The following is a 27528-nucleotide window of genomic DNA, read 5'->3' on the forward strand; positions in this document are numbered from 1 at the left end:
TACTTTTATTTTAATAAATATACCTTTCTATTTCAAAAAAAAAATGAATATCCTTCTATGCTCACCGACTGATGCACAAAATAAATAGAATCCTACAATGTTGAATTACCATGGGATATCATAGTACTCAAGATACAAGATGAAGTAGCATTCTGCAAACATCCTAGCATCTTGACCGGCATATTCTAAGAAGTCGTTTGTCTCAATTATTAAAATGGAGTGGCGCATCTCATTTTATAAAAAAATTAGAATAGTCTTATCTCACGAGATTTAAAATTTTCTGCATTTGTTGCTTGACTCGTCAAGCCTTTGGTGTGGCAGCCAGTTCTCCTGCTCGGGTCATTACGGATTTGAAGAGGTCGCTTGACTCGCCGAGCCTTCGGCACGATGGCTGGTTCTCCTCCTCGGGTCATTATGGACCTAAAAAGGTTGCTTGACTTACTGAGCTTTCGGCGTGGTGACCAGTTCTCCTGCTTGGATCATTATGGACTTGAAGAGGTCGCTTGATTCGCCGAGCCTTTGGTACAGCGGTTGATTTCCTGCTTTGGGTCATTATGGACTCGAAAAGGTTGTTTGACTCGTCGAGCTTTCAGCGCAGTGGCTGATTCTCCTGTATGAGTCATTACGGACCTGAAAAGGTCGCTTGCTTGTTGAGCTTTCGACGCGGCGATCGGTTCTTCTACTCGGGTCATTATAGACCTAAAAAGATCGCTTGACTTGCCGAGCCTTCGGAATGGTGGCCGATTCTGCTGCTCGGGTCATTATGGACCTGAAAAGGTCACTTGACTCGCCGTGCCTTCGGTGCGGTGGTCGGTTTTTCTGCTCGAGTCATTACAAATCTGAAAAGGTAGCTTAACTCATGGAGCCCTCGACGTAATGGCCGGTTCTTCTGCTTGGGTCATTATGAACTTGAAAACGTCGCTTGACTTATTGAGCCTTTGGCGTGGCAGCTGGTTCTTTTACTCAGGTCATTATGGACTTGAAGAGGTCGCTTAACTCGCTGAGTCTTTGGTGCGGCGGTCGGTTTCCTGCTTGGGTTATTATGGACCTAAAGAAGTTGCGTGACTCGCTGAGCCTTAGGTGTGGTAACCAGTACTCCTATTTGAATCATTATGGATATGAAAAGGTCGCTTGACTCGCCGAGCCTTTGGCGCTGTGGCCGATTCTCCTACTTGGGTCATTATGGATCTGAAAAGGTCACTTGACTCACCGAGCTTTCCGTGTGGCAGTCAGTTCTCCTCATCTTGATAGTATGCTTCCCCAGGTATCTCTAGGGTTGGCTCTTAGAGGAAATCCGAGTAGGCTCGGTCTTGAGGAGGCCCCGGGCGTCCCCTGGGTGTCTCTGTTTTTGGGGCACTAGCGTCCTCGGGGTGTTCCATGTTGAACTCAACTGTCTCAAAGACAAACAAAACGAGAGAATTTTTATTGATAATGAGTCCAGGCTACAATGAACCTTATTGATGATAGGAGCGAAGGTTGTCGTAGCTCTAAATCTGTGGGATTGGGGCACCATCGAGATCCCCTAATTTTTACGCCGAAGGCTTCTAGTGGTTGGGTTCTGAGATTTGGGGTAAAGCACCTTATACTTGGTCACGTTACCCAAGGTGGAGAATTCATACTGGAGGGAGTACTCCGTGATTGCTCTGCTAGGGGTGCCAAGCGTGGGAGCAACCCTACTACTCCCCGGACTCAACGACCCATCCACACGCATGACTCATGGCCGCTCCATGGTCCTCCTATTGTGAAGTTCGGTTGCCCGAGGCACTGCTGATGATGGTGCTGATAACACCGGCCATCAGGCGGTTGTTGATTTGTTCTAGGGTCGGAGGATTAGAGCCAGGACGAGCGCCCCTTGGTCAACTAGGTGCGCATGTACTGGTCTAGCCACCCGCACCAGATAAGTGCTTCGATTTCGTCCTTGAGCTGGGCATACTCCTCAGTGTCATGGTCATGATCCTGGTGGAAGCAACATTGTTTCTTCTTGCCCATCTTGGTCACTAGGCTCCTCATCGGATATGAAGGGTGTAGGTAGCCTCGACCCGCGATCTCCATGAGATTTGGGCCCCCAGGGCGGTGATGGGGATATACTTCTCAATTTATGAGAAGAGCTCCTGGGCCGCCGTAGGCTCTTCTCGCGTCGAGGTGAGACACTTCGACACTCTCTTCGCCCCTCGTGATCCCGTTTGGCCCTCGGGGAGGTCTTCCGCCCGTAGATTTGTGGAGGAAAGCCATGGCTTCTTCAGCGTTGACATACTTGTTGGCTTGTACCAATGTTTTAGCGAAGTCGTCGGGGAAGCGCTTTTCTAGGGAGAAGAGGAAGGTCAATGGCTGGAGACCGCTCTTCATCACAGACATTAAGACTGATTGGTCCAAGTTGTCGACCTCCAACATCGCCGCATTGAAGCAGCCGATGTATTTTTTGAGGGATTTCTCCTCTCTCTACTTGATGTCGAGCAGTGCGTTCGAGCCGCGGTGTCGTCGGGGAATCTCTTAGGAGACGAAGTGCGCTGCGAAGAGGTGGGCGAGATGGTGGATGGATTCGAGCCAAAGATCGAAGAATCAGAATTGGGCTGCTTTGTGGAGGGTCGCAGAGAATGCCTTGCAAAGTACGACGTCATTGGCTCCGTCCAGCATCATGAGAGCCTCGAAGCTCTCGAGGTAGTCTAAGAGATTCGAGGTGCCATCATATGGTTCCACCTGCGGCATCTTGAACCAAGGTAGGATCGGCTCCTCCATGATCTGCTGGAAAAAGGGGGACTTTGAGAAGAAGTTAAAATCGTTGCCGGCCCTCGGAGCCTGTTCTTTACGGGCTTGAATTTGCCGGCCCATTTACTTGATCCTCCTATAGAGGTCGGCTCCCCGTTGGGATGGGGACTCTACGAGGCAGGCAAGTAAGAGGCTCTGAACGGAATCCCAACCAAAATGGAGACTAGGAGCGCATCGTCTTCCATTCTGGCTAGGGATGCTTCGTCGAGAGTGTCGACTCTGACGTGACCGCTCGAGATTCTAGTCCTGGGGGCGATGGTTGATCAGACACGTGTGGCGCGCTGGTGACTTGGAGTGGGGGCCAGGCTGGTTGAATTCTGGTCGGGTCGGCCCCAATTATGCTACTGCCTGCTGCAGGCCCGAGACCGCCATGGTTAACGCCCGTACCTGCTAAGTGAGTAGGTTGAACTGCTCCTTGTCTACAAGCACAGGGAGATATCCTGTGGAGCAAGTTTGGGGCTCTATAACGACGATCGAAAAGTCGGAGCATGGCGTTGCAAAGCACGCGACACGCTACGGGTTCCCCGCGACTTCATGCCAGTCATCTCTCCTTTTGATTAAGGTTGATGTGGCAGGCGGTAGGACCTTTCCTCTATTACCAATCTGTTGTCGCCGTATCCAGACCAAGATAGGAGCGCAGCTCAGATGGCCTTAAAGGTCGGCTGGAGACGGGCTGAGTAGGTTGGTTGAGGCATTGAGCGTTGGACTCCTTCGCTGGGTGGCTTGCAAAAAGTCCACTTTCTGAAGAATTTCTGGCAAGGATCCTCCGATGTCTAAGTCAGAACAACGAGACAATAGTAAAGAAGGAAGAGATTTTAGCAGAGTGAAGACTCAGTGAGAAGGGCAGCGTGTTGCACACCTTAGGTCCCTTGGGTTGTTTCCCTTATATAGGAGAGCTAGCCTTGTCGTTATTTAGGTCGATGTGACGTGCATAATGCTAGGCAGCATAGGTCAGTCCATATGGACAAAGTGCGGTGCAGGTCTTACGCCGGACGTGGGGCTGCCATGATCACAAACTGTTAAGACTATCGGTTAGTTGGCTGTTAATTGTTTTTCGCGGCCGGTGACTCCTCGGTTGGAGCCGAAGTCGTTCACCAGGCTTTATGTCCGAGGATAGGAAGGTCGGTGAGGCTAGAGTCAGTGAGGCCCGAGATCGAGATATCCAACATTTTTTCTATCAATAATAATAATAAAAATAGACTCAGAATTATAAATTTCAAAGCAAAATGGTGGAGAAGGTAACATGCATTTCACTTCCTCGGTAAACTTCTAGTTGTCCATAAAGGTCGATCGCTAAAATTATCGCTTTGATTGGCCCAAAACTGCGTACGTTGCACCATCTGCGGGCCATGGGCTGCCGGCAAGATATCGCATGGAACGTTTTTGTTTGTAATTATTAACCGGACAAGTGCCTGACCGACTGACCTAGGGAAGATCTCCGCACAAAAAGCCAAACGCGAATAAGGTCGTAACTTTTGGTGGTTGGGTCGGTTCGGAGGGTTTTTATTTATTATTTCTGTCGGGAGTTTTAGCATAGGAGAGGGAACACCTCTTAACTCTCGGCCCCTTTTGCTATCGGCCCCTTTTGGAGATTAGGGTATAAAACCATTAGAGCAGAGGCGACAAAGAAAGTGCCTGCTATTGCTGTTTGAGCGTCAGAGAGTGGAAAAAAGGTACGCACTCCGCCTCGTCTTGGCTCCAATTCTATTTTTCTTCTTTGTATTATACTCAATTCCGTTGTGATCGCAGCTTCTTTTCGTTTAATTTCTACGTATCATCTTTCTAATTCTGTCACCGTGACCATCGTTTCTGTTCTGTTTTGTTGTTACCGTTTTACAAGAAACGGATTTTCTTTGTTTCTTTTTTTCTTTTCGCGATAAAAGGATTGTAGGGCTGCAACTTGATCTAGATTATGTGATGCTCTTCTTGATTTATTTGTCGTGCCAAAAAGTTTGTTGTTATTATGATGTTCTTCTTATTTATTTGGACTAAAGATTGTAGCCGTGTCTCAAATTAGCATACTTCACAGTTTATGCGACGCGATCCACAGGGTAATTCTTGATAACATCGTCTTCTTCTTTTTCTTCTTCTTCTTTTCCTTAAGATTTTAGAAGGGTGAGGATGAAGATGAAGAATTCATTACTAGCTGTTTATATGTCCTTACTGTTTTAGTGTATTGAGTCAAGGCTTGATGGTTATATTTTATCTTTGAATAGTCAGGTTTAGTTGTCAAATAAGATATAGGCAGCAGGTTTCTTAACCCTCTTTACATAGTTTTGTTTTTCAGAAATGGTATGATCCTAAAAGCTTTCAATAGCTGAATGTAAGTTCAAAGCCTGTATAAATATTTAGTTAGGAAAATGTTTATAATTGTCATTTAGATCAAAAAGGATGAGAATTATATTGGAAGTCTAGATCTGAAATCATAAACACATGCATGCATTCATGCATGCATAAATACGTATACAGATAACCAGTGATTTTTACTCTTCTGCACAAGGTCTAATGATTTAAAACCAACGGTGTCCCATCTAAATTGAATATCCAAACCATTGAATGTGATCTACACCGTGAGAAAAAAATACGCAAAAACCAAAAATCATGTGTCTTGGTAGTTCTTAGCCGAACAATCAGATGGATGCAAAAGATGAACGATTTTAGTAGCATAATACTATGTTTTGCTATGAAGTAATCATCATGATCTCCCGAGTTCTGATTTACCTACATTTTGAGATGTTCAGATTGCCACTAATGAAGTAGATTTTCATTTATTTGCCTCATCATGTATTTTAGCACATTAACCCGATTGACACTGTTCATTTTTTACCCATTTGATACATTTGTTTTAGATCTCCAAGATATGTTTTTTATTTTTGCTTTCTAGGCATTTTTAGATGTGTAAATATTCAATTTGGATGCTCCATTGTTGATTTTTGAATCTTTAAACCTTTTACTAAAGATTTAACTTTTAGTGTACAGTCTAGCCTGTATATATATATATATATATATTAACTTTCAAAAATTTACGGAACTTTACGCATTTGTTTTTTTTTAGATAATCGGGTGCTTGATTATGTCAATTTTTACTCGATGTTTCATTTTATGCACCAATGATCCCTAGGCATCATTATAAAAATTTCATTATTCAAACACACATATATGCAACCGCAATGAATTTTGTGTAATGCCTATGCTTGATAATTGCTTTATTTCTCTGTATTTATTTTGTAGGATGCGTCGGAGACCCAACACCACTCTCTCGACAGCTAAACCATCTAGCGATGATGAAAAACCATCTTCAAGAGAAGTTGAAGATCAAAGACCGAAACGGTCAGCATTTTTGTGGCTGGCATTATTTGTCCTCCTCCTCAATGGCTCATGGGCAGTCTACCATTTTCAATTTGAGAAGCTCCCTTTGCCTCTCAGTACCGAGAAGGCAGGTAAACGTGGCTTCTCAGAAGCATCAGCAATGGAGCATGTCAAGTATTTGACAAAATTTGGTCCTCATCCTGTTGGTTCAGATGCTCTTGATCTTGCATTGCAGGTTCATATACACATTTTCATGTCTCTATATAGTTGCATTTTTTCCCCAGTTTTATGTTATTCTTTTTGCAGTCTTTATGGTTAATTGTCATACATCATGAATGCTCTGCATCTTTATATTTGTATCATATAATCCTGACTTTAAAACCTTCCTTTGATGGACTGATTTTGATGTTTCTTGATTGATTTTTGGTAGTTGTGAAACATCGCTGCACTAAAAATGTGATTTGCTGAGTGAAACGCATGCAAAGCACTTTGATTTTGTGTCTAGTGATAAATGGAAATTTGATTGAAAGTAATAGTAAATATTCTGTTTCTTTGGATGTTTAGGGCATATATCCATTTGCCCTTGTGCAAATGGATGCTGCTATTTAATATCAGGACAAAGTACATAAGTATATAAAACACAATTAATGGTTAAGCACCAGGCCAAAGATTTTGCATTTTAGAACATCTAGTGATGGCAGTCATAAAATTAAGAACTTGATGGTGACCAAAATGCAAGCAGGTAGGAGTCAGTCATAGCAGAATCTAATTCAAAATTCATGGCATGCTTTTGGATAGAAGTGTATTACTGTTCCAACTAACAGTGCTAGGGATTTGTCTGATGTATTAGTTGCTTGATCATGAAAATATCACGTTTGGGCATCAAATCAAGGGCATTGTGCATTGTTGGCAACTTAATGTAGCACGAGTACTTCTAAGAGGTCAAAGGTAATTAAGTAATTATTTGTATATTTGGATATTAATTTTTGAATTGGATTCTCAGCCTATTTTTAGGGGAATTTCTGATGAGTTTTATGTCATTACTGATTTTTGTAGATTTCCATAGAAATTTTGTCATGTAAAATAATTCTTTTGTTTGTTATTCCCTGAAGTCCAACTTGAGTGTCATAAACTTTTCAAAATATGCCATTTTTGTCTATATTTGGTGAAACAAATTCAGTTCAAAAAAGATCATCTTTAGAGATGCTATGAAGGTGTTTTTGAACATATACAATCTCCTCGAGATCTAGGAGTTAAAAATTCGAACTTTAACAAATTTCAAGCAATTTTTTCCATGGTACCAACTTTAGCATGGATGTATGGGAAATGAGAAAATAAGGTTCAGTGGAAGGAATTATAAATTTAGGATAATTGTGCAAGCAAGGTCTGTCGGACCGACTGTACCGACGTACTTGTGGCATTGGTACGATACCGGTTGGAATCGGTACTGAACCGGAGACATATTGGGAAAAAAAAGCGCGTTCGCGCGTGGAAGCGAAAAAAAAGAAAACAATGCGTCCCCGCGCGGACGTGTTAATGCCACTCTGTGGCATTAAATGGCCCACGTGGGCTGCCAACCCGCATGGGTGCGCTGCCCCATGCGGAGAATCGCGCGCGGGCACGATTTCTTGTTGGGGAACGCAATTCCTTGCGCGGCGAATCGTGCGCCCGCTCTCGCGTCTGCGTGCGATTTCTAAAAAAAAAAACTACGCGTCCGCGCGTGTCCGCGGACGCATTAAATGCCACTCTGTGGCATTAAATGGCCCACGCGCGCGCGGGGAAAATAAGTTTGGGCCGGTGCGAACCAAGCCGGTACGCACCAGGATAAGTACCAGATCGGTACAAGCTGAACCGACTGGTTCCGGTCGGTTTAGAATACCTTCTGTGCAAGTCTAAAATTTTTGATGTTAACTTGACAACTTGATTTGGAACATATGATTCAGTTTACAATCAAGGGTGGAATATCTTCGATATCCAGCCTTGTCTTTGCTCCCGCTTTTTTCTCTATCCTTGACTTGACAACTTGATGCTAATTCCTCTATCCTTCTTTTTCTCGTGATTCCATTGTTGTTAACATGGCTGGCCTAATGGGGGAAGCAGTGATCCTTCCACACTATACAAATCTCATTTCTCTTCACTGCAATTTGGCATTGCTAACAAGGGCAATCAAAGTTGGCCATCGCTGACCCAACAGTTTGTCATCGCTAGATGAGTGTTATCAACAATTAAGATTGGAAGAACAAATCATGTGTGGCTTTCTTTTCAGTCTTCCTCTTCTTCTTCATTGAGTATCCACCTTCGGGATCTAGCCTCACATTGGCTGACCCTGAGTACCCAATGCATCAGCACCTCTGCCGAGTTTTTAGACCAAACTCTTGGTGCAATAGTTGCATGGATATGAGATGGTCGGGGTTTTGACAATTTCTATGAATCATCGGGTATTTGGGATTTGGACAAAAGTATTTAGGACTCACTTGGTTCGTGGGAAAATATTTTTTTTATTGAATGTTTTTCTTGGGAAGCTAATGCCTGGGTATATGATGGCTGGAAAAGTGATTTTTGCATGTTTGGTTGACCATGGGAAGACACATTCTAAAGTGGCTTATTTTTGGTTGAGTATCAACTTTCCTAAAAAAGTTGTATAAAATATCTATTATGCCCTTAATAAAGGGAAAGGCCTTACCCATTTTATCTAAAAGCTTAAGGGCACTTTTGGAAAAAAAATACCCTAATTCTCAGCTCGTGGGACTTGACTTTTCCATGGCCCACATGGATTTTTTTCCCATAAAATATGGGAATCTTATTCTCGTGGGAAGACTACCTTCCCATCTCTCTTTTTTGCAAACTCCAACCAAACATGAGGTATTTCTCTATTTTTTAGTTGACCATACTTCCCCCCCTTCTTCTCGTGAACCAAACGAGTCCTTAAGAATTTTAAGAAAAGAAAATCTAAGGTGTAGTTTAACCATGATTGAATAGTTGACCTGAGGCTTGACCTTAAATGTTTGTTTTTATGATATGATGCGCCAAAGAATAATTCTATTGTCTATTCTTTTTTGTTTTTCCTTTTCATTCCTTTTTGCTCTAAATAATCAAGCTTATTCTTTGATAGTCTTTGAACATTGTAACTTGTTCTTTTTCCCCTTTCTTTCACATTATTTTGTATTACTATATGTAAGGGTGGACCTTGGTGCAATGGTAAGGGTATTTTATTATGATTTAGACGTCATGAATTTAGAACATGGAAACAACCTCTTCGCACGCCGGGGCAAGACTTTATACATTTGATCCTTCCTAGACCTCGTAGTGGCAAGAGTTGATGCACCGGTGCGCCTTTTTTCCTATATCGGTGCCCTCCACTCCCTTCCTTCCTCACTCTCTCTTAGAGTCAGTTATAATGTTACAACTTGCATTGACTAAAGAATAGCTTTGTTTAGATAAGTCTCTATATTGAATTGCTTACCATTTTAAAAATCAATGGAGAGTTTAGTCCTAGCTGTCAATTCCTTTCTTGATCTAAAGGTTTTAAGTTATAAATATTTTGTGGTGCTCTGGGTATCAATGACAATATGGCACTGCTACCACATAGTAGGAGCAAGGAAGGGCGAACCATGTTGAACCAGCCGGTTTGGAGCTTACTGAACTGGATCGGTTGGCTACTGACATGGTTCGAGCTATCCTTTCGGTTTGTCTATAAAAAGTCCTCGCCCGCTGCCTTTTCACTCGATTCACAACCCTTGCCGTGCTTGCGACCTCGCCTCTCTACCATGCTAGCGAACGTCGCCTTCCCCTGCACTCAGATCTTAATGCTTCTCACCCTCCCCCCACCAGTGACAAGGGTACGCGTCTGCCCTTTCTCCCTCTCTCTCTCACACAAGGTTAGGGTTAGGGTTAGGGTTTCGAGCCCCCACCTCTAACGGAACCCTCTCTTTCTCCTTCTCTCCCTCCCTCTCCCTCCCCTCCCATCTCTTCTCAATCTCCCCCCTTCTCTTTCTACTGCTGTCTTTGTTTCAGAATAGGGGAGAGTGGTTTCATCGTCCTTTCAATCCACCTCGTTGGGTCTTTCTTTTTTGTTTTGGAAGGGTTCAAGATCTCGAAACAAATACCATACCATACCCAACAGCGGATCAAGAAGGGAATTCAAAAGTGGGGCCATACAAAAATAAAAAAGAAAATTCAAATTTTGAATTGAAGTCGGCAGACCATAAGCCGACTTCAATTCAAAATAAAAAAAGAGGCTGAAATGTCTCCGGCACAGTACGATACGAACCTGTATCGTATCATGTTGGTCGTCAATCGGTACGGAGAACCTTGATCAGGAGCTTATGAGGATTGGACCAGGTACCTAAGTCTATATGGCCTTGTATCCAAATAGGCCTGGGAGCTTTAACCCGCACACTCCGCACCCCTTCTCTCTCTCTCTCTCTGTTGTTTTTTTGGGGGGGGGGGAGGGATGGTGTGCTGTGTGTTTTGCATGAGTATGCTTCTGTGTGTCACAACATGCTCCATGTATGTCAAAACAAAGACAGAAATATATATAAAGATGATTGGAAATTTTCTCCTTTTTTTTCCTTTAATTACATCTGAAGAGAAATTAGGTACATATTACATAGTACTACCCAGTATTAAATGCTGTTTCTTGTTCCTCTATCCTATTGTTTCCAAGTTAGTGTTACATTCTAATATCCACTAAAGCTTCATGTTCATTATGGATGTTGAGAATGGTATCCTTACTCAACTTTTGTATGTATCAATTTTTGAATGTCATTTGTCTTTTAGCAGTTGATGTATTGATATCACTAACAGTTTGTAGTATCACAAGCCTCACATCCATGTCTACATTTAGTTATGCTGGGTTGACGTTAGCTGTACTAGGGAATAACCTACCCATGCCATTTGTTTTCTATATGTAAATCTGCTTTTATCTCATGCTCTTGCATTTCTCATCCATAAACTTTTCTTTTGACATGCTTTTGTCATAGTATGTATTTGCAGCATCAGAAAAGATTAAGGAAACAGCTCATTGGGAGGTTGATGTTCGAGTGGATTTCTTCCATGCAAAGATTGGTGCAAGTCGTCTTGCCAGTGGTCTTTTTAAGGGCAAGACACATGTCTATTCAGATCTGAAACATGTAGTCTTGAGAATCTTGCCTAAGTATTTACCAGAAGCGGAAGAAAATGTGATTCTCGTTTCTTCTCATATTGACACAGTTTTTGCAACGTATGTTTCTAATCTATGTTTATTTTGGTAATTTTTACATGTAAAACAATGATGAGATAAACCCCAGGTAGTAGGATAAGGAAAAGGGCAAATGACAAAATGGATAAAAGGAAAAGAAGGGCAGGAATAAATGAATGAGAAGTGCAGCATATTAGATGTAGAAGTGTTGTGTCATTGACATTCAAGATGGCATGTATGTATCTGTTTGGTCATTGTCAATATTGGCTAATTTTATGATCGAAAATTTCTATTATCTCTTTTCTTTTTTGAACTGCTAAGTTTGGACATATGTGTCTGAGATCAGTGACCTTCCATGTGAATAACTTTGAATTGTTACTACTTTTGAAGATAGTATTAGAAAGCTTTAGAATTCTGGTGAAAGTTGGGCAACCATGCTGTCACCAACATAGGGTGCTGAAGTGGTGATACTGGCTCCTCGCGAGTTTATTTGAAATGGCAATTAGTTTACTCTTTTTGGCATCCCCAAATCTTAGCATATACTAGCTTTCTTATGACGAAATTTGGTTAAGGTGTTATTTAAGCCAGGTGATGATGAATATTTTTGGCTTCTTTTAGTGCTCTTACCATCTTCTATTGGGTAAGATTATTTCACTTCATCTTGATGGTATCATCTTCTCTATTGGGAAAATTTCCTGATAACACTGCGTCTATTATCTTCATCAGTCATTGTCATTGCCTATGTTGCATCGTGATATGTATCAAGGATAAGATTGTGCCAATGTATGCTTTCTTGAATTTTAAGCAACTCCCATCTACATATATTCTAAATGTCTGTCTGCATGAAAATTATGGACAGCAAGACTATATGCTTTATTTACTTGTGCAGGTACAAAGCAAAAAAAAAAAAAAAAAACTTCCCATGTGAGGGTTTTCGTTTTTGCAATACTGTACCTGATTGATTGGCAGAGAACCTTTTTCGAGTTCCAGTGTTGTCAATTATGCAAACATTATTTGTTGTTCTACTCCTAACTCTTGCTCTATCCTTCAAAAATGTCACATTGCACCTGCACATCTGAGACGTATGGTCTTCCATATGAGGCAATAGTGATAATATTGTTAGACATTGCAAAATTGATGGTGCTGGAAGTTAGTGTAGAGCATCCTATTATTTACAATGTTGGATGCTCCTAAACCGGTGTAATTGGTCCCCTACAAGTATCTTCACAAAGTGGCTATTCTATGTGCTTTTTGTGGTTGAAGTTCTCTGGATGCACTTCCTTTCATTCTTCTATACAAACGTTTGGTTAAAACAGTATATCAGCCATGTGCATGCAAATCGTCAGGCTTATGAAGTGTTTTTCTAAATCTCTAATATCCTTTTAAGTGTTTTTTTGGGTTAAATCATGATAATATCTGAATTTCCATTGTTGAAAATTCCTCATATCTCTATGAATTTTATCATCACCATCTTGCAAGATGATCTTTCACCACACTTGCCTATCTTGAATCATCATGTCTGTGCATGTGTGCACATGCATATGCAGTTTTTCGTTAGTGTATGCTTCCTCTAGTTTTTTCAGTCTATGTCCATTTTTTCAAGAATGTTGCAAAACATTTATGCACATGTTTATGTGCTTGCATCACTTAAGCAGGTGGAAAGATACATATTTATAACTTTATCCTCTAGCAATTCTCTACTTAGCATTCATGCATTAAGTAATCATGCCTTCTTGGAGTAGATAATCATAATTTGGATGATCTGGATTCATTTGAATAGATAATGTGAGTACTTCATGGGTACAAATTTCATCACGTTACGTGCAATATATAGATACAATTTTAGGAGTTTGAGAAACTATCAAGTTACCAGTAAATAACAGCCTAAAGAACATGTAAAGGGTATTTCTGCATTCATAAAACTGAGCAAGTAATGATTTATGCAAATTTTAGGCAAACATGAAAATCTTGCTTAAAGTCAAGTGTATGTGGAAGTTCCGAAATTATTTGATCCATGTATGTATAAAGATGACTAATGAATCATATGAATCTGAACTGTATCTTTCACGTCAGACCTCAAGTCTATCTTAATAAGTTATCAATTGCTGTTAACAGGAGCCCACGCTGCATTGTTGGGAAGTTTTATGTGTTGAATGATGTATATGCTGCCATAAATACAAGAAAGATCACATTATTTATGCTTTCTTAATATGGTTTTCAAACATAAAAAATGGTTCTTATACATGTAATCATTTTTAGGGAAGGAGCCGGCGACTGCAGTTCATGTGTAGGTGTGATGTTGGAGCTTGCTCGAGGGATATCTCAATGGGCTCATGGATTTAAGAACGGTGTCATCTTCGTTTTTAATACTGGAGAGGAAGAAGGTCTTAATGGTGCTCACAGCTTTATTACACAGGTTTGCCAGCTAACTTAATATACTTCATGCGAATTCTCCAATTCTATGTACAAAGATACTAGGTTTGTTAGACCTTATTCTGTTATTCTTTTGCTTGCGGTACTCTGACCATGTTCCTGTCCAGATCAGATGTTATGCAGTCAGTAGCTTGCTGCCCTAATGGATGATTGCAGACTTTTTCCATTTTTGCTCACCCCAGAAACTATTGTAATCATCTATCTTTTAATGCTAAAGTTGATCCAGTATAGGTTGCTATTGTCAGCTTTAGAGAAATTGCTTTTACTCAATTATTAGTCAAGTCGTGTCTTGGAAAATCAGCATCATCTCACTTCCATCACTGAAATAGTTAGTTTGGTGTCTCATATTGGTTCAAATTCAATCTTCCAAATTTTATGCAACTCCAGCATTTGACATGTTTTTAGTGTATCACTCTTCATCCAACATGTTTTTGTTTATCACTTTATATCCATGACTATGAGCTTTGATCCTTTTCCTGTTTATAGGAGATATGTGCTGGGAAAAGTTCATTCACAAAGAAGATTGTCACTAAAAGAATTCAAAGGACATCATTGACCTCTTCCATTGATCACTTTTTTATATTTCCTTTTCTTTAGCTTCGGTTGGACTTAATGTTTTCTTGAGGCTCAAGCTAATTCGCTGCATCATGCTGATTTCTTAACAGTGATGGCTATACTATCAAACTTCTTTTCTGCATTCTGGTTTAACATCTTAATGCTGATGGGAACTTGTGAATCTTTTAGAAACATTAAGTATCAAAATTCTCACAAATGATTTGCTTGCGAACATTTTTTTAAAAAACTTTTAATACTGTTGTTTTCTTTCTTAAACTACCTTATATATCACATTCTACAGCTAATGTATGTTGATGCAGCATCCATGGAGTAGAGCAATTCGTTTTGTAATTGATTTGGAGGCTATGGGGATTGGGGGGAAGTCTAGCTTATTTCAGGTATGGTAACTGAGAGTATGCTACTTATGAATTCATCATTTGGAAATCAATGCCACGTATCTTTTCTAGCTTATCATTTTGAACTGTGAAATGCTGACTGCTCTCTGCTTATTCTCTCCAACTGGTTAACTAGACTGAATTCTTTTAGATGTGTAATCTAGCATGGTTTTTGTTAGTTATTGATAGGATTATATCTGCTATCATTGATAGGGTGGCTCTGCTCCCTGGGCTATTGAAACTTTTGCCAAGGTAGCAAAATACCCATCTGGTCAAATCATCGCACAGGTTAGTTTTCTTGCTTTCCATATGTAGATGCCCTTTTTTCATCTTTTTTCCCTGATATGTATGGCTTATGATCTCTTTGCGAAATTATTATTTCCAAAATAGCCTTCTGATGCTCTGCTTTTAATAGGCTGCAGCTTGTAACATCATGATAGATGATTTTGAAGATCCCTCAGACTTGCCTACTTTGTTGTGCTAAACTATTTTTATAGGTTTGTGAATGGGTGTCACCAAATGTTGTCTTAGTAATATTATTCCCGTTTGATAGTCTGTTGGTTAATTAGCTAAAAATCCAGCACAATACATAGACTTGAAAAGCAGAAAGAACCTTTTGAGCATATGTTATTGCAAATATAAAAGGCTAATTTCAGAATAGCAACTGGAGAACTTAGTATTGATGTTGGCTTAATAATGCTTCCAGTAACTGAGATTAATAGATTTCCTACAAATTGTGAAAGGGCATAAGTGGAGCTCAAAGCATATGAAGTAATTCACTTAGGCTAGTACTCCTAAGGTTTCACTGGCCATGCAATTAAAAACAGAACATGAAGAAAGAATGATTCACGGCCATGACCATTGCAAGACTTTAAGGCAAAATATATCTGAGAAATATAAGAATAAAAAGATTCAAACTATTTTAGATGAACAGGAAGATACTTCTCAGTGTATTCTTAAATTTTTCTTATTTTTCTTATCTAGAATGTTGTACTGTGAGAATATTTTCTTTGTCCCCCCTGTTTGGAACCTGCTATTTACTTCCCCTTTGCTTGTCCGAAGAAAATTGAAGTGATTATAGTTCTACAGGATCTCTTTCTCTCTGGAGCTGTAAAATCTGCAACAGATCTTCAAGTGTATCAAGAAGTTGCTGGTCTATCTGGACTTGATTTTGCATATTCAGATGCTACTGCAGTTTATCACACAAAGGTGTGTATTGGCCATGATACTGTATTTAACATTAGTGACTCACAAGTCATAACCCAACTTCTGAAAAGTCAATTTTTTTTCTAGGAGTGCTGGAATAGAACTAACAATGACAAGTTACTTTTGATTGCATGGTCTACCTAGTAATAACAAAATTCTGGACATGGTATCAGGACATATAATTAGATAAAAAGATGAGTACTCCTAAATTTCTTGGTGAACTTGGTAGGTCATTGTCGTTATAATTGTGCTTAATTATTTTTTTAACAATGTTGGATCTTATTCATTAAGGTCATTAGAAAGAGGTCAATATTAGCTCCAATTTTCAATTCCATGCAAGTTACTTGCATTTGTTGTTTCTTTTCTTCTTCCACCAATGTGATTAGATTAGAAATGTGCAGCTGGAGATCTAATAAAATGCTCAGTAAGTTGTACATAATGTATCTTGCCTAATATGCAAGGTTTTATTACTTTGAACAAAGGATGATCCAAGTTGAATAGGTTTAAGCAGATATAGAATGTGTTGTTCAGTTATTCTACATAGGCTGGATGTGTACAATCAGTAACATGATCATCTGCATGCTCTCTTTTCTGAAATCATGCATGCAGTTTTTGGAATAATTTGGTCATGGAAACCATTATTAAGGCATGATGAGCATATGTTCCTAGCTGTGGGTTGACCGATTCACCCAGATCATGGCAAATGAATTAGTTGGAATTTTGAAGTATAAAGTGAAATATTTATATAGTGGAAATTAGAGCTAGAGAACATGGTGATCAATTTAAACACAAGCAAGACGATTGTTGATATTTAAAACAAATACTGATTGATTAAAAGAAAGGTGGAGGGTTGGAATCCCTGTCCTTGAAAAGAAGATAAAGAACATCCTATACCTTGCATGCCTTGAGCACCTCTTGTACTAGTCAATTGAAAATAAGATGGCCTGCAATCATGTAGTATAAGGTACTCAAATCTTGTGTCGGACAAAAGGCGGTCATTTATTCGTTGATCACATGACAGTTACATCTTCTGTGGGACACTACGATATATATGCACCCTTTTTTCCTAAGACTCAAAAGGAGCATTTCAGTTTTCTCCACCCTTTTGAACACCACAGCATCAAGATGTGGAGCATGATGGCAGGCGTTTTGTGCCATTCTTTGTAACTTGAATACCTCAAGTAGTATTTAGGTTTTTTCCCCTCTTGACCACTTCAGTATCAGCTAGTAGAGTTTCTATACTTTTCCTGCTCATACTTTAGGTGTGACAGTCATACAAAGCAGGATGACTTTAAAGCACATCAGGATACAAGTAGCATGCGAAAGGGGAATAATTTTTAATCATTTTAGTGTTGATCCACAGACAGGTCTATATTGGGAATAAAGGAAAAATGAAAAATCTTATAGCACTTCATTTGAAGCTCAAGTCATGGGATTTCTGAAGCTATCGGTGTTCCAATCAGTGGCTTTGGGAAGTCTCTGTTCAATCTCTGGTTACTTGAAGCTTTTTTCCATGTATCCAATATGCATGAGCAGTTATGCGCTGCCTCCATTTGCTGGAATCGGGATAGTTGAGAACAAAATAGTGAAAAGGTGTGTAACACTTGGGATCTGCCGAACAGGTAGGGCCAAATTCTGAAGAAAGCTCAAAAGCATTGTTTATGAGCCTGCATGGACCGAAGAACCACTAACAATGTTCTTAGTGCCAATCAGCTGGTTCGGGACTTTCATCTTTTCCTTGGTGCTGCCAAGGCTTGCCTCGAAGTAGACCTTCAGAAATCATGCAACTATTGAAAGATATATAAAGGGGAGTCCAGTTCTGAAGGCTCTCAAATCAATGAATTTTACCTTATTTTTGCATGCATACATGTATATATGTATTATATGTGTGTGTATGTGTGTGTATGTGTGTGTCTATATGTATGTATGTATACACACACACACACACAGAATATATATCGAGAGAAAGACTTGAATTACACACTAAATGTGCAAACATTTGACTCCAAAATTAATGATAGGCCATTTAAATTAAAGTTCAGGACTTTTATTTTTGCTCTACGCCATTAAGCCTAGAAATAAAAATTTTTACCTTTTGGATACGTCTCTATACTATGCAGCAGAAGGGTACAAAAACGGATGGTATGAATTATGCTAGTGTTTGAAATATGTAGTAGGGCATTTAATTTGAATTTTACTTTGTTAATCATATTCTGAATATTTTAGAACATGTATAGATGGGACATCACTAGGGTACAAACTACAATGCTTAGATCATAGCAACATGTTCTACTGTGTTATTAAAGCTATCTATTTTTGCATCTGCTTGATGAATAGGTTAGAAACCATCAAAACATATGATTTTTGGTTTCTATGAATTTTGAATATTGTAGATCATTGTCAATGGTGTGGGTCTCTAATTTGGAGTGCCATCCATTGATTTTGATTTATTAAGTCTTCTTCCTAAGATTTAATGTTCTGTAGTCCAATGCCATATAGTGTTTGATTATATAGTAAACATTAGATGATTTAGATCTTTGGTAAATGATTTCCAAAACCAATGATGGTCATCCAAATCAGAGGTACACACTGATGATCTTGATCTATACATCTAAAATTGCTTACAAGTTAAAAATACATCTTTTAAGGATCTCTAACCCAAGGTTAAGTACCTACCGGCTGGTAGGGGCAAACTGTACTGACCCGATGCGGTATTTCTATGGTATGAGGGCTTGGTGTGCTCTGTACAAAGGTTTATGTTGTTTTTCTGACTGCACCAGTGTACCATATATCAGTATGGGGGCATTACGATTACCATACCATATTGGTGAGATGCTGGTATGGGGCCTATTATTGAGACTCAAAATATTGCTGCGGCCTATATGCACACACATAAGCACATATGATTGCTAGCTACCTGTTCATCCAGATTACAAGCTTGATGGAGCCAAACATGATGATCTTGGTGAAATTCAAGCTTGGTTTGTTTATTGAGTCATCCTCTATCAAGTTGAATTTTGAGCTGAACACAAGTTGCTATGAATGTCTCCATGATTCATCATTCTTTGTATGCCTCAATGGAGGAGGTTATGCTTGCCCTTTGAGCCCTCCTATACCATTATTGATCCTGTGTAATAGCCGATCCTCTAGCCTGCCTTGGACTAAATGGCTTATTTGGCCATCCAGTTGGCAGTTGGCACATGTAAGAGCTACCTTGGCAGCTAGCTGTAGGTAGGGTGGCTGAAGACTTGCCTAAGCCTGGGGGCTGCCATGTAAAAGTTTGTTGGGAACTTCAAAATTTGGCCTTCTGCATCGATAATGAGCTGAGATGGTTCCCAAGCTTGGAGATGACATGCATTTATTCTCAAGTTTATCAAGCCATAGATTGGGTAGCTGGCCATGTCCACATGAATCAATTAGTTGGTATTGGCATGGAGTTCTCTTGTAGAAAAACTTGAATACATTGGACAGACATCAATACCTGTCTAAATCTACTCCCTGTCGCCCCATTCCCACTCGCCCCCTCCCCCCCCTCTACTCTTCTCTTCCTTGTATAGTAATAAAACAAAAAAGTGGAAAAATGTAATTTATATTGAAGATGATTTTTCTCCTTTCTGCGTTACTTTATTGCTATCCTACAAAGAATTAGTAGTCCTAAGTCCTTAATCTTGAGACCTCGGTGGCTATATGATATTTTTTTATTAAGGTTCATAGTTGGCCATGAATGTGGTCTTATTTATGATTTTGCGATCTTTGCACAGAACTATTTCCAAATTCTTTTCTTAATTATCCATCTCAAGGATGAGTAAATCATCAGTCCATGCCAATAGTGAAGCCTTGGCTGAATTTCAGATATGCCATTGCCTAGCCTATGCGTTGCTCAAACTTATAAAGATGGCCTCATTGCTTTTGTATGTGGCTTCTGGCATAGCATTCTATAGTATAAAAGGTCATCATTACTTATCCTGTAAAGCAGTCGATATCTGAACATTTTTATAGCATCTTGTTGCCTAATATTAACATGGAGAATTATATTCTTCAATTGTGACAGTATGCAGATGGATGTATCTGGTGGTTCCTATTGTCATGCATGGTTTTATCTGGCCCAAGGTCTGCCGAACCGGCCCATATTGGCCGGGGCCGGTTCGGCCCGTACTGAACCGATACCGCCCCTGACCGGTCCGGTACAGTCTTAAAAAACGATTCCACTTTCGTACCGGTGCGAACTGGACCGGTTCGCACCAGTACAAGCTCGGTATCCATGCGAACCAAGCCGGTTCGCACCGGTCGCCGTGCCCATGCGCGGGGTAGTGCGCTCGCGCGGGCGCGAGCTGGGCGCACGGTTCCCCAGAAGAAAAAGACCAGCTACTCAGAAAAGATCTTGCCCTATAGCCATGACTGAGCACAACCCTGGGTTCCCCACACTGAGAACGCGTCTGCGCGCGGCTCCCCGCGCGGGGAAGAGCGCCCGTGCGTGGGGTAGTGCGCCTGCGCGGGCGTGAGTGGGGAATCGCGCAGCCAGCTCGCGCTTGCTGCCGATTCCCCAGCAGGGAATCACGCCTGCGTGCGGTTCCAGGGCAGCCCGCGTGGGCCATTTAATGCCACAGAGTGGCATTTTGTAGCATTTAACACGTCCGCGTGTTATTTTTTTCGTGTCCGCGGACTTCGCTGCTCTGTTGGCCGATTCCAATTAGTACCGTACCGGTACGGATGCCCGCCGGTACGTTAGTATGGGCGGTATGGCAGACCTTGATCTGGCCATAAACATAACTTTTTCACAATTAATAAGTCCATGTCAATCTGGTAAGATTTTGGAATTATCACCTAGAACCTAGTGACCAGACTAATTGTAAACTCTCCAGGCATCAAATTTCTCAGTCAGTGCTATGTTTTCAACATTTCAATTGATGAAAAGAAAGTTTAACTACTTCTGATCCAGTGTAATAATTATGGTAACTGTCAGATCTCTTATAGTTGCCTATCTAGCTTATAGACTAAATTTTCTTTTATATAATTCTTATTTAGCACTAGAACCTGTGTAGGTGTTGCAGTAGAAGATACAACAAAGCATTTTCTAGTAATATAATTCACAATAGAGTGCAAAGTTTATTAGGCGATTTCCTAATTATTGCAATGGTCTTTTTGGTAAAGTTTTTTTTTGGTATGCAAATAAATTATTTGTGGTGTATACATGGATAAGTAAGATTGAACTATTAACTAGCTTTAAGATGTTATCAATGCAGAATGACAAATTAAAACTTCTGAAGCCAGGATCTCTTCAACATCTTGGAGAAAATATGCTGGCATTTTTGCTTCATACTGCTAGGTCATCGAGATTTCAGAAAGAAGCAGGAGTGGAGAGGGAAGGAGGCACCGGTCAAACCCAGGCTATCTATTTTGATGTTCTGGTATTTTAAAAATGAAGACTTTACAAAGCTTTATCTTCTAGTATTTGACAGGAGTATTCTTTAAGTGCATTCATTTTATGAAATTATGGCTTCAAGGCAAGGCTGACTGTTCTTCTATCTGGGCTTCACTTTGTTAGTTGCATAAACAATTATATTCTATTTAGCACAAACTATGAAGATGCTCAATGTAGGTAGGCTAGGAAAATTCTGCCATGCATGAAAAAGAAACTTCTGCAATAATTCCTCAGAAGACGCATAACCTCTTGAAAATCTAGGCATAGGAAAAACATTCTCAGACTGAAATTTTGGCATTGGTCCATAAATTATGCAGAGGGTGCCCGAATTAAAATTTCCGAAATACTAGTTAACTACTATCTAGACATTGACATCAAGTCAAAGCAAGAAAAAATAACAAGAAGAAGAAGAACACAAGATAACCATAAGAAAGTTGAAACATATCTAAAGGCCATCTGTGTGAAACAATTTATTGGCAAGTGGAGACTTTGAACTCCTAAATGATATGTTTCTAGGTTGAAGAATGAGACAGCTCCTTGTCTTACAATTTGATGTTTGGAAGAAATTCCAGGTGTAAACAAGCTGCAGGCAATCATGCATTATTGCACACATGACTTAGTTTTACATTCTTATAATAATTTTAGCAAATAACAGGGCATATGCTATTTGAAGTCAAGTAATTTGTCTGAATATTTATTCTATGTTCAATATTTAATTTGGCGATCAATTTTGCAGGGCAAGTACATGGTTGTATACACCCAACGCTTTGCAAGCATGCTTCATAACTCAGTGATACTGCAGTCGCTTCTAATATGGATAACATCATTGCTTATGGGTGGTTATCCTGGCGCTATATCATTTGGATTGTCATGTTTGAGCATAGTTCTCATGTGGATATTTTCCCTTAGCTTAACAATTCTAGTTGCATTTATCATACCTCTTATGTCTACCTCTCCTGTTCCATATATTGCATATCCATGGTTAGTCATTGGCTTGTTTGGCGCACCTGCAATACTTGGGGCATTAACTGGCCAACATGTGGGTTTTTTCTTTCTTAAGAAATATCTGCGTCATGTTTATAAGAAGAGAGTGCCCAGGCTATCTCACAATGTTCAAGAAAATTTAATAGAGTGGGAGGCTGAAAGGTGGCTTTTTAAATCTGGTTTTATTCAATGGCTAATCCTTCTCGTTGTGGGAAACTTTTTTAAGGTTGGGTCTTCCTTCTTAGCACTCATTTGGCTAGTTTCACCTGCTTTTTCCTGTAAGTTAAGAACCTCCTTCAGCTACTTATGATTTTGATATTCACTGTCTTTATACATTGTAACTTGCTCTCATTTGCCTAGATGGTCTTATGGAGGCAACGCTGTCTCCTTCGCGGTTACCAAAGCAGCTCAAAATTATTACTTTAATTCTGGGTTTGGCCATGCCTGTTTTAGTTTCTGCTGGTATGATTATTCGGTTGGTAGGGACCATAATTGGGGTTTTTGCCCGGTTTGAAAGGTAGAGTTACATCCTTTCTGTGTATTTTATTAAGCTAATACAATTGTCTACTATTTACTAATGTGGATGCATAATTAGTTGAACGTTGTTTCTTGGAGCTTTTGTTGTAACCATAATATCCTTGTGCCAATCCTATCATGCATTGATTTTTGATGAGGTCAGAAGACTTCTGTAACTCATTGTGTGTTTAAGCTGACTTTGGATTGGAATGCAGGAGCCCTGGAAGTGCACCTGATTGGCTTGGGAGTCTGATAGTTGCTATATTCAGTGCTGCTGTTGTTTGTCTTATGCTGGTTTACCTTCTTTCCTACATTCATCTTTCAGGTCCTCAAATTTTCTCATTAAACTAAAATTGTCTCATGCCAGTTGATTTTATTAAAACTAATTGTATTAACTTGTTTGCATCTGACATGCTAAAAGTAATTTTTCTTCTTCTTCTTCTTCTTCCTTGTTAGATAACATATCTTCCATAGTAGCATGCTCTCTATACAATGGCCTTGAAGGGTGAATCAAATTTTATTCAGAATATTATGCTGTCTCACCCTTTTTTTTTTCTTACCTAGCATGGCCTTCGTGCCTTGATGACCTCTTCTTTTTAGAAGGAATAAACAACGACATGAAGACCGTTTAATGATCTACACCTGATATAATATATATATTGAGAATAACCCCTCTATTTTTGGCTAGAAAGTCCCTTTTTTCTTGATGCATTCTTGTTCTTACCACTTCATGATCTGAGAAGTAATGTTAGTATCTATTGGTTCGCCGTCTCGGTACCGGACCTCGTACTGGTGCCATACTAGCAGAGCATCGGTACGGTACAATATGGTATATAATTTTTTCGGCATACCGGGTACTGGTACCGAACCAATATGGTACGATACGCCCCATGCCACCCAGTTCGGGCCGGTACGATGGATTGCATTCCACTATAATATCTAGTCCACCTTTAGCTATTTTACTGCAAAGTTAGACTTTGTTTGGTGCAGAACTCCTAAACTATGAAAAGTGTTTGTAGGTGCAAAAGGATTGGTTATTTTTGCAATGTGTACACTGCTTGCTCTCACACTTACTGCTGTATCAACTGGCATTTTCCCAGCATTTACAGAGGACATCTCTCGGGCTGTCAATGTAAGTCACTTTTGGCAATTCAATCACCTGTTTGTGGTAGAATAGACATCACACTCAGCTGTTTTCATGGAAATCCTGTATTTTCGCAATAATATTGTCTTAGACATTATCTATGAAAGGTAAAGAATATTTTAGTGAAAAATTAAAAGAGAAGCACTTAGTAGGGACAACTTGATCCATGAAGAACAGAATTCAAATTGTGTTTCATGAACCACTCATCCCTTTCAACCCTACCCATAGCTAGATGGTCCGACACTTTGCTAGCACAATGGGAGAGACAATGATTATCTCATAAACCCAGGAAACAATACCCCTCTAATTTTGGCTACCAAATACTATATTTTCTAAGATGCATTTAACTCTCATAGCCTGAATGACTTGTAGAATCACCTTCCAATATAACATTATATTATAAACCAGTTTGTTATCAAATAGGAGTTTGTTCTCAAAAGGATGTACGTCAGCTTTATTTAAACTTTTGTTTCCAATAGGTTTAGGGAACAAAATCTCATTTCTAAGTTCTTCTCTCTCCTAAACATTCAGAATTCCTGGTGAACAAGTTAATTGACACAAAATCAAGCTTAATTATTTAACTAGATTGACTATTTTGATCTTGTGTCAATCATAAAATGGTGAGATGGATCCATCATCTATCTTTATACTGCAGTGATCAAAAATGTCAAAATTAACTATGAAGATCAAGGAGAACCAAAATTGCATGGTGTAATTACTCAAGGTGATGGATAATAAAGTTGGTGCTCGGTGTCATTATCTCATATTGCACAGCAGAAGCGAACATTGATATAGGTGGATTATTACATGAGGCGAGGAATAGCCTCATCCCCCCTCTTTTTCTATTTTGTATTTAGTGGAACTACTTGAAGGGCTACTTTTAGAAAGCCTTAGAGAGTCAATCTGGTTGCTGCAGGCTTTATTTAAAAGCTTACAAATCTATGTATTCCAAGAAAAAAATCATGGATTGAGGGTTTATGCCACTAATGAGTGCCTCCACATCCATCAAAGCCCATTTTGCGCATATATTATTCGTGCATCCCTTGACTTCATCTAAGATGACTTTAACCATGATAACCTATTGACTCCTTAGGGCTTGTCGAGAGCTTTATGATAGATCAATTTGACTTCATGGTTATAAACTGAAGACTCTAGAATGTAATATCAAATATTTGAATGGTCGAATGCCAGGAATGAGGGGAAAGCAATGAAACAGTGGACAGCACAGAACTGTTAGAATGAAACTTTTACATAGTCTATTCCAAAAAGAAGGTTTCCTTTAAGTTGTTTTTCTTATATATCCGTTGATAGATACTCTTACATGAGAAAATTATGTACAGATCTTATTAGCATTTACTACCATGAGTTCTACAGACTTCCAGATTTATACTCAACTAGTGTTAATGAATTTTTTTGTTATTTTTATTAATAAGGTAATTTTTTCTCGAGAGTGCACATTTACATAACCAACTGTACCTTTTCTCACTTTTTGATTAAATTTCAGGAGATTCTCATTGCTATGATTTCTTTTTTACATGATTCAGGTTGTGCATGTTGTTGACGCAACAGGAAGATATGGAAACCAAGACCCAGCATCATTTGTTTCTTTATTTTCTGCAACTCCTGGTAAACTGACAAAGGAAGTTGAAAATCTGAAAGATGAAGAATTTGCATGTGGAAAGAACAAGACTCTCGATTTTGTTACCTTTACCGTCAATTATGGCTGTTGGAGTTCCAAGGATAGTAATAATGGATGGAGTAAATTGGACATTCCAGAACTCCATGTTGAAAGTGATTCTATGTCAGATATTAGAAAAACAAGGGTTTTGATTGATACTAAACTGGCTACACGTTGGTCGCTTGCAGTCAATAGAGAAGAAATCAGTGACTTCACATTTGAAGGTGAGAAATATGAAATAAACAATAGGATCTGTTGGTTTTCTTGTTGGGGTGTGCATGAAAATAAATGCGAGGTTTGGTATCTGCCAGGAGTATCCTTGAATCTGACATTCTGAACCTGTACCAACTCAGCATGCAGAAACAACAGTGGAAATATTAAATATTTTTTATTCAAAATTCTAAAAATAAGTGAAACTACACAAACCATCCAAGAAAAATTATATATAAGAAAAGAAAATGCAAGTAACAACTTGAAGATAGAACTTCGTCCTCCTCTTTATCCTCTATCTTTTTATGTGTGTGCATGTTACAGGTCTTGTGGGTGAGGTTCACTTGAAGAAACTACTTAAAAAGCATGAAGTCAAGTAATTGAATAAAATTCTCATAGAAAATTATTTTGGAAAAAGATTAAATGTTAACGCCTGCTGTCTCCTGACTAACACTCGATGGTGCTAGACTGCAATTTTGCAGGGCTTCATTTTCTAATTGGTTCACTAGTGCATGTACAAAAAAAATTTGATGGTTCAGACTTGAATGTCTGTTGAGCGGTGGTACACTGATGAATTCTTTCTTGGTATTGTATTCAGTTGATGTGACCGAATAAGTATTCCAGTGTATAATAATTATTCTATGAAACTAGTCCTTTGAGATTATGAACTTCTAGAAGTTTTAGCAATTTTATTGTTTTAAAATCACCTTCCGGTTGTTCTCTGCATGACAGTCGATTCAGAAGAACTGGTTCCATCGGGTCACAAGAGCATGGTTGATGGATGGCATATCATCCAGTTTTCAGGTGGCAAGAACTCACCAACAAAATTCCACTTGAATCTTTTCTGGTCAACCAATACTATTCATCCTTCGCAAAAGGCGTACAAACAAGCAGAGGATACTGCTTCTCTCCTATTAAAACTGAGGACAGATGTAAACATGGTGACACCAAAAGTAGAGAGGGTGCTTCAGAAGCTTCCACATTGGTGTTCCCTCTTCGGTAAATCCACTTCACCATATACATTGGCTTTCTTGACTGCTCTTCCTGTTCAATTTTAGTCAGACTTGATGCTATAAGTTCCACTTGGAGGGATGTTTGAAGATGAAAATGTGCAGTCCATTTCCTAACTCAGTTCATGGTTATATTGTCGTAAAATTTTGACAGTCGTATTGAGCTGCAAGCTGCTTATTTATAGTCTGTACCGTCTCTTTCCAATTGAGTTGTATTTGTTAGTATGTCTAATGATACTGTATGCTGTTGGCGTACATTGAAGTATATTTTCAATGAAATAAACATGGTTATTCTGCAGCAGTTTAATAATAACATTGTTTGATGGTTATGGTTATGATCCTCGTTATTCTCCAATGAGGATGCAGAATGTTTGGTGGTAAAACAGAATTATTTCATGGTTTTAAATATCAGAGATTTTGGAATTAGATGTCACTTTTCTTCCTAATTCAAATAATTTTTATTGTTTTTAATTCAAGTATTTTTTTTATAATTAAGATTGCATTTGGAAGCGGAAAAGAGCAGTCATTTAACTGGGCTATGGCATTCCTCTTCAGCCAAGTTCTTTGGAACATTAGGTTAAACCACTTTTTCAGAAAGGTGAAACAGATATTTCTTTAAAGTTAACATGACCTTTTGCCTTTTAAATCTATTTAACTCACTTTAACACAGGACTGGAGTAATTTATTCTAGAGTAATGGGTAGTATGCTTACCCATTTTGT

General features: G+C 39.3%; 1 protein-coding gene across 4 annotated transcripts; it reads left to right on the forward strand.

Moving 5' to 3' along the window:
• Positions 1–4257: 4257 nt before the first annotated feature.
• Positions 4258–27120, forward strand: LOC103703854 (endoplasmic reticulum metallopeptidase 1). Of its 4 annotated transcripts, XM_039126868.1 has the most exons (14): positions 4258–4439; positions 5998–6310; positions 11058–11296; positions 13514–13670; positions 14563–14640; positions 14851–14925; positions 15727–15846; positions 21087–21251; positions 22002–22527; positions 22610–22766; positions 22981–23090; positions 23785–23897; positions 25454–25811; positions 26530–27120. In XM_039126868.1, exons 2-14 carry the CDS (start codon positions 5999–6001, stop codon positions 26853–26855), a joined length of 2736 nt encoding a protein of 911 aa, XP_038982796.1. In that variant the 5' UTR covers positions 4258–4439; position 5998; the 3' UTR covers positions 26856–27120. The 4 variants fall into 4 exon arrangements, with proteins under 4 accessions (XP_038982796.1, XP_038982797.1, XP_038982799.1 ...); XM_039126871.1 differs by lacking the exon at positions 4258–4439 and having other exon boundaries at positions 6126–6310; positions 11071–11296; XM_039126870.1 differs by lacking the exon at positions 4258–4439 and having other exon boundaries at positions 6175–6310; positions 11071–11255.
• The last annotated feature ends 408 nt before the right edge of the window (positions 27121–27528 follow it).

Source organism: Phoenix dactylifera, chromosome 5 (assembly GCF_009389715.1).
Source record: "Phoenix dactylifera cultivar Barhee BC4 chromosome 5, palm_55x_up_171113_PBpolish2nd_filt_p, whole genome shotgun sequence".
Taxonomy (NCBI): domain Eukaryota; kingdom Viridiplantae; phylum Streptophyta; class Magnoliopsida; order Arecales; family Arecaceae; genus Phoenix; species Phoenix dactylifera.

Excerpts from the sequence above, each read along its gene's own strand:
- LOC103703854 (XM_039126868.1), top strand. The coding sequence starts at position 5,999 with ATGCGTCGGAGACCCAACACCACTCTCTCGACAGCTAAACCATCTAGC. Across the intron at positions 13,671-14,562 it reads CTCACAGCTTTATTACACAG|CATCCATGGAGTAGAGCAAT; the intron begins GTTTGCCAGCTA and ends ATGTTGATGCAG. Across the intron at positions 15,847-21,086 it reads CTGCAGTTTATCACACAAAG|AATGACAAATTAAAACTTCT; the intron begins GTGTGTATTGGC and ends TTATCAATGCAG.